At 36.6% G+C, this 13,896-nt stretch overlaps 1 protein-coding gene across 1 annotated transcript in view; it reads left to right on the top strand.

The window, feature by feature from the left end:
* The window catches only part of grik3 (glutamate ionotropic receptor kainate type subunit 3), a 157,119-nt gene that overhangs the window by 89,706 nt on the left and 53,517 nt on the right, over nt 1-13,896 (top strand). The window contains exons 7-9 of the mRNA XM_082150269.1: nt 3,750-3,893; nt 8,863-8,970; nt 11,942-12,055. Coding sequence (XP_082006395.1) covers nt 3,750-3,893; nt 8,863-8,970; nt 11,942-12,055 — 366 coding nt within the window. The remainder of the gene's footprint in view (nt 1-3,749; nt 3,894-8,862; nt 8,971-11,941; nt 12,056-13,896) is intronic.

The raw sequence follows: 13,896 nt of genomic DNA, 5'->3' as shown, positions 1-13,896 counted from the left end.
CCAACAAACGATAATGGTCTGTTTATTCTAAGCCCGCGCGCTGCGGTTTCAAAGTGTGTACAACGTCACTGAACATGTTTTTCTGTCCTTGTTGCATTTATATGGCTTTAACCAGCAGATGTCCTCAGCATGCTGTGTTTTGAGTGAAGCTAGGGTAATCGAGCTAATAATCTAACAGTGAATTTAGCTGAGGTAGTCAACATAGTGGAATAAAAACAACACCTAACGTTAGTCTTTTTCACCACAACTTGAAAGGAAGCAAGACAATGTTGTCGAAACGAGCGCCGCATACCTGAGGTAATACTTCTTATCGTTCATTCAGAGGGTATGAACGATTGTTTTCCATATCCATTTTCTTGAAAAGGAGGCTTGACTTGTCAAACAGTGATTGTTTTTTTTCTGGACCTCCATGATTAGGTTCTCCGCAATGTCGTCTACCATTTTAAATTAGAATGGATTCTGATTGGCTGTCAGTGTTTAATTGTTCAAAAGCTGAGAAAAAAAATCGTTCCGAAAATGATCCCAACGATATTGATTTTACGATCTTTTTTCTATATTGTTATCGTTATAGCTGTGGTTTGAACTCTGCTATTCTTTAATATTGAAAAAGATTTTTATCATTATATCTTTATCTTTATTATCATTGTCATTGTCATCGTCCTTGGTGTGAACTGGCCTTAAGGCCTCAGGCGTGTTTTAATTGGGGTTGGAGATAAACACTGCAGGACAATAACCTTCCAAGAGCAGAATTGGACACCCGTGGTCCATGTAGAGCAGGGATGGGCAACTTCAGTCACTGTCCTGTGGAGTTTAGCTCCAACCCTGAGACAAACTCACCTGTCTGTAGCTTTATTGTAATTCTGAAGTTCTTGACTAGCTTGTTCAGGTGTGCTAGATAAGGTTTGGAGTGAAACTCTGCAGGACAGTAGCCCTCTAGGACCAAAGTTGCTCATCCCTAATGTAGAGGGAATGTTAAAGAGCATGAACAGAAACAGCTTGAAGAGGGTTGGAGAGCAGATATATTTTTGCCTCAAGGCACAGTAGATGTTAAGGTTTTTTGATGAGCTGAGCTTGGGGGATCAAAAACCTTGGTCAGATTGGTGAGTTACAAAGTTTTATTCTGCACCCAGCATTACTCCTGGAGTTGGTGAAGATAAATATTATCCATCTTTCAAAGTTAAAACAGCCATGTAGGGGAATACACTGTGAACTTTTTTGGAAGATGCTCTTTGCAGATAGTTTGCCAACTTAAACATATGTCCTGCTTAATTTATCTCCATCTCTAATCAAACACACCTGGCTGTAATATTCAAGTAATCCTGAAGACTTTGGTTTGATTTTTCAATGTTTATTTTTTACTATTTTTATTATGGAGGACAGTAGCCCTAAAATACTGGCATTGCCCATCCATGTCCTAAAGTATGGTTCTGAGTAAAGGTCTTCTCATTTCTCCATTTCTCATTTCTCATTTCTGCCCACCTCTGTTGGGAATCAAGGTAGAGTGTATTTAGCCTTTTCATTCAGTTTAGAGAGGTTTTGAGAAATGCTTTGACAGTGTATTGAGCTTACAGCAGACTAGAAAACAGTGTAATGAAAAGAGAAGGAGAACAGACTTAAGGAAGCTGTGTTTGACAAACCTCATGTTTAGCTGTAGCCTGTTTGCCGTAGATTGCGTGCATCTCAATGAGAACCTGTTGTGGGATGGTTCAGAAGTATGACTTAGTCATGCAGAGGTTATGGAAAGAGATTAACTCCAGTCAAAGTGGTTACCGAAGCTAAGATGCTCCTGTTGTTGTCTTGTGCTGTTCTTCCTTGATGGACTCGGCCGATAGAGTCCCTTTTCTTCGTCCATCAAAGTCAGGGCTCCAGAATAACTCCACCATATTATACAGAAACTAATAATGACCTCTAGATTGCTGTATTTCACAAATAAGTGTAGTTATTAATATTGTATTACATTATTTGTATAATGAAAGTGGTTATTGTATAGGAAAGCTGAGTTTGAGTTGCAGTGCAGATTTAAATTTACTTATTAACAACTGTAGCATCTGTGTGAAGTGTAAACATTTAAATTTGGGTAAAAAAAAAGAAAAAAAGAAAAGAAAGAAAGATTCTTATTGTGCGACTGAATTGAGACTCTGCAGCTCTTCATTCTACTTTGTATTTGCTCATTAAAATTCACAACTGTTCTTCCATAGTTTCATACATGTGAAGATCATGGTAATAGCAAGTAAAACTATGCACGACTCTTCACAATCAAAGTAAAATAAATAAATAAATGTTTTCTAGTAAACTATAGTATTAGTTATGAACAACATTAGCCTAACCACATAATTAGTATACATATAAATATAGTACAAAAAAACAAAAAAAAAACAGCCACAGCTTCATAACAAAACCGAGTAGCTCCACTTTTGGAGTGTTTGCAGTTTGATGTTTCTTATATTCAACAGAAATAGCAGTGCATGATAAAAGAGAGATGGGCTACTTTTTAGTTAACAAAACTTAGTCACACTGCCATGAAGAATGGTCACAAAATGTGACCATTTAGAACCTTGACACTATTGTCTCACCCATGTGCAATCAAACACAGCAAAACAAGTGGCGGGTCAGATTTTATTTATACAATATAAGCAATCAAAAATATATGATATTTCACAGCAAAGAGTTAGAAACAATGAGTTGTCAGACACTTATTGTTCTTCTTAAAATATTAGATGTTTGTACTTCAGTACTATCTATCAGTTAAAGAACAATAAATGCATGCACAATGATGCACTTACTAAAATGTCTTGTTTGCACTGACTGTGCAAACATCTAATTTGTATTAATTAATTAAATTGGTTTCTAATTTGTAAATTAAGTGATCATAACTTGCTTGTTGCCATGTTTGCACACCTTGTTTCCGCCACAGAATAAAACATTTTACATAAAACATAAAACATGAGAAATAAAGTCAGAATTGCGAGATGAAACCTCGCAATTGTGAGATTAAAAGTTGTTATTATCTTTTAAAATGTTTTATTGTTATATTGACAGAATTCGCAATTCTGACTTTTTCTTGCAATTGCGACTTTATAGCACGCAATTCTGACTTTATAACACACAATTGCAACTTTATATCACACAATTCTGACTTTATAACACACAATTGCAACTTTATATCACACAATTCTGACTTTATAACTCTCAATTGCAACTTTATATCACACAATTCTGACTTTATAACTCTCAATTGCAACTTTATATCACACAATTCTGACTTTATAACACACAATTGCAACTTTATATCACACAATTCTGACTTTATAACTCGCAATTGCAACTTTATATCACACAATTCTGACTTTGTAACACGCAATTGCGACTTTATATTACACAATTCTGACTTTGTAACACGCAATTGCCTTTTTTGTTTTTTTATTCTGTGGTGGAAACAAACTTCCATACACACCTTAATGCGCTATCAAAACAAAAAGTATAAACCATGGAAATTTGGGCACACAACAACATAAAAATGTTGCCTATTTCTTGAACCACGTGCAAAACCAACAACATTTTACTCATTCACAGCGTCTCCTAGCATCAGACATGAATCAAAGGTCTTCTTACATTTGGATTCAAGTGTGCTAATGGTCTGAGCAGTGGCCCAGTTTGCTGTTTGACAAGGTTGTCAACTGGTCAGGTCTTGCACTCCTCTTGCTTGTCAGATCCTTTCAGCTGACATATCGCCCCCCTATTTATTCCAGACAGATGCTGCTCTGACGTACGACGCGGTCCACATCGTGTCGGTCTCCTACCAGCACGCGCCACAGATGACTGTCAACTCACTGCAGTGTCATCGGCACAAACCCTGGAGGTTCGGAGGACGCTTCATGAGTTTCATTAAAGAGGTAATGACAATCGCTCATGGCACTGCTGTCACAAACACTTCTGCTCTCCAGAGACAAGACAAGATATAGAAGATATTGTTTAAATAACATGGTATTAGTTTCTCTGCATGTCACTGAAGCCTGTTTAAGCTCATTTTAAGTGGTTATCATTTTTTATTTTATTTTTATTTTAAATGCATCCATTGTATATGATGGCCACCATATACAAGCAATGATTAAAGCAATAAGTGCAGTGAAGCCATGGTTTACTGTGATGTTAGAAGGGCTGTTGTTTGGCCAAAAACACTCCAAAGGACAGTTTAACTGGGCTTATAAAACATTTACTACATATTCCTGGTTAGGTTTCATAAAATGCATTGCACATGTAAGCTAACAAGATCATCAACATTCAACAGCATATAAATCAAAACTGCCTAACGTTACCGAATGAACTGTCGGCTCATGAAGAGGAAATGACTGTGAGGCTTTGATGTAGACGATCTACATGATCTCTGTTACTCCAACCTAGTCCACTGCTATTTCATCACAAACTGCATTTCCCATAATCCATTGCCTGGACTCATTATATGTCATTACTTTCAACTGTGTCTCATTGCCTTGTTAACTCTGCCTTTATAAGCCCTGTGTTTTCAGTCATTCTTTGCGAAGTCTTGTTTGTGTCACACTGTAATTCTGAGCACTCTCTCTTTGGTTTCCCGTGTTGTGGTTTCGATCATCTGCCTGGTTTGCTGGATTTCCCTGTTTGCCTGTGATTTGGACTCAGTCGTGTGTTTCGCTGTGTTCGTTTGTGGATTATTTTCCTGACTCATCCGTGTGGATTATACTCTTGTGCTCGGATTGGACCATCTGTGTTTGTATTTCTCATAAATTAGTGCTTGCATGTGGATTCTCTCTCCGCTTCATCTCTGCCTCGACTTTACAGTAATAAAGTACTCCCAAATAATTAGCAAACTATTCGTTTTTATAGTTAATATATTGTAGTCTTTACATTGTAAGTATATTAATAGCCTATGTACAAATAGTGAGTTCTTCTTTCATTGTCACTAATTTAGAAAATGTTTTTGTTTAATTAGATCATATGTAAAGAGTTAATGTAATGGTTTTTCAAACTTTGTTTCCTAATCCTAACTCTAAACGATGCATTTTAACGTAGTCTCATGAGTATTTTTGCATGTTTCTTTTTCTACAACACATACAATTACTTACATTTGAATAGACACAAACACACATACTTGGGTGGTTATGTTTAGCTTTGGGGATAAGGGATTGTGTGTGTGTTTAATGTATCATTAATGTTGAATTTTTTACTTTTATTATTGAATTATTAATCAATATTATTTATTGTTGAATTATTACCTTTACTAATGGTTTAAAATAGTGTACATAATTGATATGTTTAATAAGTTGTTAACAATTAAAGCATTATCTAGCTCTTTATACGGTATATGAGCTAAATAAACAATAATAATTTTGATAATTACAGTGACAATGAATGAAGAACTCACTATTTGCACATAGCCTATATATATATATATATATATATATATTATATATACGCTATGTATACACTATATAATAACACTATATAATATATGATATGAACTAATATATAAACTATGAATTAACTATAAACTAATAGTTTGCAAATGCTTTCTAAGTACTTTCTAACTGTATAATTATGGTAAAGTGTTTTGAAAAGTGCACCTGTGCCATCTTTCTGCAAAATAAATAAAAACTGATGCTCTTTCTGATGTATATTTACCAGAGACATACCTATACATGAATTGTGTCCAAACACCTTCACTAATTATCTCTGTACTACTGATAAACACTGCATCATTATTCAGAGGCTTTACCAGTGGATCTCACCTGATAAACAATACCCATTCACCGTACATTTTAATTGCCTCATTTAAGTGCAGTGAGACGTTGATTGCAGCGAGTTTGAGTTGGTTCTGTTCTACTAAACTCACAGTGTCCCACTTTCTCATCACCGTGTGCTTCGCACGCAAATGTGCTCGTCATAATCAGCTCTTATTTCAGCTCACAAGAGAGACTTTGATTGGGACTCGTAATAGGCAGATTAGAGTTGTTGAACACAGCTCTGTGGACGAGAGGAGAGAGAAGCGAGGGATGTGGAGAAGAACACACGCTCGCAGTGAAATGTCCTCGCTCATGAACGAGAGCGGAGGTGTTTCATTTGGAAGAGGTTATGGAGAGGGCTGTAGATCGTGTGTGTGTGTGTGTTGTTTGGGGGCGGAGCTCTAAGCTTTAGGAACGAGGGAGGAATGGAGAGGAGGAGTTGCGATGTAATTTTTTCTGCGTCTCTAGAGATTGTTGAAAGTGAGATGGTCGTTAATTAGGACGAGGTCTTAGGGGAAGATATGTCTGAGGCGCTGGGATGTAAAATGTAATTAAAAAGGAAATAGAAGCTGGATGTGTGTGTGTGTGTGTGTGTGTGTGTGTGTGTGTGTGTGTGTGTGTGTGTGTGTGTGTGTGTGTGTGTGTGTGTGTGTATTCGGTGTGTGTTTGCACTCACAAGTATGTGTACAATACTTGGAAAAAAAATGGCTTCTTTTCAATTCATGAGTGAGAATTTGAATGGATTTGGACACACACCGGACATCACAAAGTCGTTCATAATGTATGTTATAATGCATGAAATCTTTTCATGAAATTGTAACCACAGTTAAAATGCATTGTAGTATTTGCAGATTCCTTGTTACAGCTGAAAATTAGTTGTTTATCATGTGTGTTAATGCATTATTCTAAAGGTATGTTTAATAAATATATAAGTATTTATAATGTTTTATTACTGGTTACAATTATTCATGACATTATACAGTACATTATAAGATGCAATATTAATGCATTACAGTTCTTTAGATTAAGGTCCAATTCACACTATTCTCTAGTATCTTATTATCATGCGTATTACTAGGATATTGGCTGTTTATTAGTACTTATAACGCACATATTAATGCCTTATTCTGCATGAACATATTCTACATCCCTTAATCCTACAATACCTAAACTTAACAACTACCTTACTGACTATTAATAAGCCGTAATTAGGAGTTTATTGAGGCAAAAGTTGTATTTAATAGTTAGTTAATAGTGAGAACTGGACCCCAAACTAAAGAGTGACCTTATTCTTTCATAATGCAAAGGCTTTAAGTGTTAGCTCACTTAAAAAAATAGCAATAAGTATTGACTTTCTTATATTAAATATCTTGTAATAATCTTTGTGGAAATGTCCCATAACATTTTAATGTGTAGTTAATATTAATCCAAAAATAATTCTTCTTCTTTTTTCACATAAACTCCATGACATAACATAACATAAAATAACATGACATGACATGACATGACATGACATGACATCAAAAATAAAACTGGGGAATTGAATTGGGATTGAAATTGCATTTTCAGTTAAATGTTTCTGAATGGTGCACATCAGTGTTTTAGTTGATGGAAATTGTAGGTAGCATTTCATTGTTGATTTTTACTATCTTCGTATATTTCTTGAAATGTCCCATAAACTCTAACATTACATGTTCATGCATATTGAGAAACTGAAATTCCATTAAATCAGAGTCCTGCAACGGGTCGGGTACCCGCGGGTATCCGCGGGTATCCGCATAAAAGTGGCTAAAACGGGTGGATTGTGACATTCCTAAAATTCACGGGCGGGGACGCGGGCGGATAATGAACTCCTTGCGGGCGGGTAGCGGATGAAAAATATGTGCAATATTTTGTATGTCTAAATGCATTACACATACGCAAATATGTGTTTTAGTCAGGCCATCCTTAAAAATATTATTGTTTGCCGTAACCCGACCGACCCTGTCAATTTAGGACCGACCCAATTTGATTTTTTTCTCCCCTTTTAGTCCGACCAAGTTGCGACATTAAATTTCTCTGTACTGTAGGCTAATAGGCCTATGTGTTGTAGCCCAGTCATTAAAAAACGATTTAGTTTCATATTCATGTTTAAATAAAATAATATACTTTTTATTTTTATTTCATGTTGATTATATGAAAAGTGAAAAGCATGAATAAGATAAGATGATCCCGAATACCGTGAGACAAATGGAGTGGGCAGACATGATTTTGACCACTTCATTAAGTTTGTTAAGCCTTTCTTTAAAGTGAATTTCGTTTTGTATTAATTGTATCTTAATTTTAATCAATGTTTCATCTACCAAATTCATGGATTTAATAAATAAGTAAATATAGCAGGCAGGCAATATCAGGACACGCCCGGAGGCGCCCGCGCGTGAACTGATCGTCTCTTAAATGAACCGAAACTCATCGAATAAGCTAGGCTACTTGCCTCACAGACCTGAGATATAGAAAGCATGAAATGTGTACTTTTAAACAAAACAATTCAAAACGAAAGAAAAAAGACTGTTCTCTGCTTATAATCCGTATGAAATGTGCATTTCTCTCTGGCGCGTTCACTACTGTGAAGATCGCGAGTCAGCATCGTCATCTTTGACACAAAACACTTGCTTATTAATAAACAATTGAAATGTCTCATTGATATATTTGACAGGCCTATTAATAATCATTACTTTTCCCAGTTCTTTGTGACAGCTTTTAGGTGCGTTATTGGCAGCGCACCCTTATGTTACATGAACGCGTCACCTGTGTGGTTTATCACGGGCACGGGTCGGGTAACGGGGCAAATATTAACGGGTCTGGGCGGGTGCGGATTTAATTTTGATATTATCACGGGTGACGGGTCGGATCTGGTGCTGAACTTTGCGGGTACGGGCGGGGGCGGGTCTCCAAAAATTGACCCGTGCAGGACTCTGCATTAAATTATACTTTTTTTTTTTTTTTTTTGTAATTGTTACTGCAAATCTGCATCCTTTTGTTGATTTCAATTTAATTCAAAATGGGATTGAAATGGCATTTAAATCTGAATGTGTTTTAATTGTTGAAATGTGTGTGTGTTTTGAAGTCTCACTGGGATGGCCTGACGGGACGGCTGTGCTTCAACAGAACTACAGGTCTGCGCACCGACTTTGATCTGGACATCGTGAGTCTTAAAGAGGACGGCCTTCAAAAGGTAAACCACCACACAAACACACACACAGCAACTGTCTCAAATCACACACAACATAGCTCAACAAACAAAGCACATCCCATATAATAACAACGTGCTTGCTATGTCTTTATGCTTTTTTTTACACAGTAGGAGGGATAAATGATTAAAAGCGGTTTTCTTCTGCTAATGCTCGGCTGTTAAACAGTGTGTAATAAGTCACTTTTCATTTGCATAGTCGATTATACCAGAATCTTTCATGCTGCCATAGAACAAAAATGTGTCATTGAAAAAGGATTGTTACTCCCTTCAAATAACCTTCTGGTCTCTCAGTCTAGCGCACTGAATCCTCCTGTACCTCATCTCATATGGTCACCATTCCTGTGCAAATAAAGAGCAATTTGTGTCTTACGTTTAATTTACCTCCTAACAAGGAAGCAAATGAGGTGTTTAAACAAATGCATAAGTTAGTGGATCATAAAGCAAATTGGATTAGTGTACAAAGTACTGTTAATTACAAGCCCCTGTTAATGACCAGCTGAAGTTACACATGCTCTTGTGCAGTAATGAGCTACATAAATATAGTAGCTTTTGTGAAAAGAAGTGCAAGTAATGCAAGACAAACACTATTTTTTTATATATATTTTTTTATATTAGTCATTGAATTTTCATTTATAAGTTTGACTATCACACTGTGGCAATGTGTGTTTGTGCACACACTGTCAGAGAAGCCAAAAAATGAAGTAAACAAACAGCACCAAACACCTCCACAAAATCTGTATCATTATATAAAAATTCCCGCTCTTATTCAGCAGCACATGCACACAGAAGAGTAAAACCCATAATTCTGTGGGGAAACAGTGCAATTCCCAGTAACAGCCACACATTTAACTCTTAGAGCTGTTCTAGCAGTAGACGTTCAGAAAAAAGAAAAAGATGTATATTAACTTTTTTAATATTTAGCAATTTAGATTGGAATAAGCTGGTAAAAAAAAAATAAAAAAATTCTGTATTCATTTTGAGGAGGGCAAGAAAGCCTCCTCTCGGCAACGTTAATATTTCTCCTTCCTCTGATAATCACGTTAGATGAATTGATGAAATGAAACATCACCCTATAACGTGGCGTAGCATATCATGTGAAATGTGCATCTCCCTGAATCAGTCGTATGCGTACGCTGGGTTTTGCGCAGGTGAGCGTGTTATCGGGGGTTTATTACACCTGCGTATCTCTGAGATCTGCCGCTTTTGGGCTTTATGAATATGAGAGCAGTTGTGTTGGAGCAGGACAGAGATAGAGAGAAGTGTTCAGATTATTACTGTAAACCTCCTCATAACTGTCCGTATGCCAGACTTGCTTTTTCTCACTGCAGGGGATTGTTTGTGCAAAACTCGCTAAATTTGCTCAGATTCGCTATGTGCTGATATTAGAGGGATTATTCACAGTACAACTATTTCAACTCCCTCTACTGACTGCCTCTTACTGCGTGCGTGTGTGTGTGTGTGTACTTAACTATATTTTGGGGACAAATTTGTACCCAGAAGTGACCAAAACCTGACAAAATCTCCCAAAACCTCCCATTAGGGACATCCTCATTTGTGAAAATGTAAAAATGCAGAAAGTTTTGTGTGATTGGCAGGTTTAGGGGTCGGGTTAGTGTGTGTATATGATGGGTAGGTTTACGGGTCAGGTTTGTGTGTGTGTGTGTGTGTGTGTGTGTGTGTGTGTGTGTGTGTGTGTGTGTGTGTGTGTGCTAGTGTGTGTATGATGGGTAGGTTTAGAGGTTGGGTTAGTGTGAGAGGAGAGAATATACCATTACATATATGGAATATTCCCATTTAGATAGCTAAGTAAACGTGTGTGTTTGTGTGTTTGTGTGTGTGTGTGTGTGTGTGTGTGTGTGTGTGTGTGTGTGTGTGTGTGTGTGTGTGTGTGTGTGTTTGTACCTTAATTAACGGCAAGCATTTTAATGTCTCTAATATCCCTGGAGGCATATAGAGCACTCCGGCTGAAATAGATTAATTGATTGATAATCAGCTGGATTGGTCCCAATGCAGAGTTAAACAAACAGCCTGCAAACTAATATTGAGTCATATCTCTTGATATATAATTTTATATCTAGTTCTTTGGTTTAAAACACAACAACACTGCATTGTAACCCACTTAGACACTTTTTGTGTCTTCCCATACTGGTTTAGATGATTTCTGAGAAAATACATATAATGATGAATATGATTAATTGTTAACGTCCAGATGTATACTTTTCACAAGTATGCAAACATTGCCATGAGCACTTGTGTGTGGGCGTACTTGCATTGGGTTATTATCTTCTAGCCAGATTGACATCACATGTTGTTGTGTTGCATGCGATTCATAACTGAACACAAGGATGTGCGCTGACTTATTCACTGAAATTCACTGGTAATTATCCTATGGAAGTTTGGTTGTCAAGTAAATTTAAGGATGTTTAGTCATTTTTACTGTAAAACAAGACATATATATATATATATATATAGTATATATATATATATTTTCTTTTCTGAGAAATATTCCTCAGACTTTCCAGTTTTTCAGCTGAGAAATTAACGAATCAATGGCTCGTTTATAGTTGATCCTGCATATTAAGATGCGATATGAGTATTTGAACACCGGAAAAGTATAACACCTTTAATAACGCCACAGTGTTATCAGATACTAATTCATGCCGTAAGTCCCGTTTTTTCTTTTGTTAAACATTTTCTGTTGCAAAATTGAATTGAGAAGCAATCCCCTTTGGTGGAATTGCCCTTCCTCTATGTTAATGTATTCAGAGTGTATGCAAGGGCCTAGCTACTCATGTACTGCCCTATTGGCATAAAAACAGAAGAGCCAATCAGCTAATGCTTCAGGAAGAGCTCAGCACATGCTGCTAATGCAGTCAGATGGGCTATTGCGATGTGGATGGGTCACACAGGTACGAGAAACACGCTCTGACTGCATAAATCTCCTCTTTTCTAGGTGGGGAAGTGGAGTGCATCTGGAGGACTCAACATCACAGAGGTCCCACGACAGAATGGCATGAACATCACAGACTCGCTTTCCAACCGCTCGCTGGTCATCACCACCATCCTGGTAAGGTCATCCAGATGCTATGTGTGAAAGAGAGAGCTCGTTCTGTCTCTTTTTTGTCTTTCTCCAAATTTCACTTTCTTTTCTAGTGTTCTTCACCTCTTTTCAGGTCAGCACTTGGGCTGCTTTTCAAGTAATGAAACGCACATGCTCCAGATTTTCCTTTCCTCTCACAGAAATGCCAAATAACTCTGTCCCTTTCAGCGTCTCGGTCCTTGAAATAAATTGACCTGGCTGAATCAACAAAACAAGATGTCTTCCCCTGTTTGAAACGAAGTTTGAGCCTCAACCATCTCGCCTAACTGTTTTACTAAGTATAATTCTTAATTGAAGCTGTGTTTTTCAGAGTTAAGCTGTATTTTACTTCACACCAAGTCTTATGGTGCAAGATAAAAATAGCAAGGATTTGCATCTGACGTGTGTGTGTGTAGGCTATCAATTAAACGTGGCAATACATTCAACTTGGCAGAGGCTATTAACATTAAGTACAAATTGTGTTCAATTCTATTTCTAAACACCAATTGAAAATAGCAGTGTTTTCTTTGCACTATAGCGTAATTAGTTCTTCATACTAAGTGCAAATAGTGGCAGATACTACTTGCACCTCAGTGTATTATAGTACATTATTTATGATTATACGATTATATTTATTAAAATCATAAATGGATGCCAACTTATACTTGTACTGCTAACCCTACCCGATAAACACTTTATTCCTTCTATTAAATACCCGTTAGCTGCTTTATTTCCACTATATTAGTGGAAACTAAATTTTTCCACTATTTTAATGTTTATAAAAAAAAAAAAATGCCTGTCCGAGCTGATATACAATGGGAAAAGGGAGAAGAATAAGTTTGGAAAAAGGTGGATTCGAACTCATCAACAGTTGATGCCACCCGCCTTTTGTAACTTCTGTGTTTCGTTTGTAATTTTGTCTGGCTTAAAAAAACAATGGTAGAGTTAGTGTATATATCCTCTGCCAACAAGGCGGTGTAAATAGACAAAAAGTAGGGCATACTGAACTCATTTGCGAAAAATTGTTGCTGTGGACTTTGATAGCAACTGACTAGGCTTATGTTCAAAAAACAAACAAACATTGACTTCTAAAGCCACTTTTTGTAATGAATATTGTTGATCAATGATTGTTTTTGTCTGCAACAAAACAATGTAATGTCTTTGAATTGTTTTAGTTTAACACAGTACAGTTTTTCTAAGCAAATATTGATTATATGCTAACTGCAGTTCAGCTGATTATTTAATATGCCAATGATGCAATTTTTTATTTATTGACGAATAATCTTGTTCGACTAACCCTTGTACAGGCACCTTAAGTAATCCCATCAGCTCAAGTATTGGATAATGCCACTGACCCATTCCAATTTGGTTTCTCTCCATAAGATATTTTCAGAGATTTATCATAGACTTATCATAGACATGTAGCCTTAATTTATTGCTATTACAGGCAGATGCATGCTGGTTGAAATTCTGCTTTACCCAATGTCATTTGCCAGATAATAGCACAAATGACACATCTTAAAATAAATGTGTGTTGCATTCAACACTGCATTCTCACAGATGTCCCGAGGGATGCATTTATGCATGTTGCAGAATTGTTTTGGGATTTTTTTGGTTCTGACAACAGCCTCTGTGGACTTATTTTGCACAAGAATTTGAGTTATCAACAGGGATAAACACTGTTATTAAATGTGGATTGAGCTGCAAGGCTATAATTATGAGTTAAGGTCTTGATAGGATATAATCAGTGATTTTCTAGTAGCGATGGGTTTTGTTATATTAAGATTATTTCCCCTCCCTTTTTTAAGCATTAAACAGGGGTATTGAAT

The sequence above is a fragment of the Leuciscus leuciscus genome, assembly GCF_965113295.1.
Source record: "Leuciscus leuciscus genome assembly, chromosome: 20".
Taxonomy (NCBI): domain Eukaryota; kingdom Metazoa; phylum Chordata; class Actinopteri; order Cypriniformes; family Leuciscidae; genus Leuciscus; species Leuciscus leuciscus.
The sequence above is the reverse complement of the archived record's forward strand: the minus strand, read 5'-3'. Positions and strand labels throughout refer to the sequence as shown.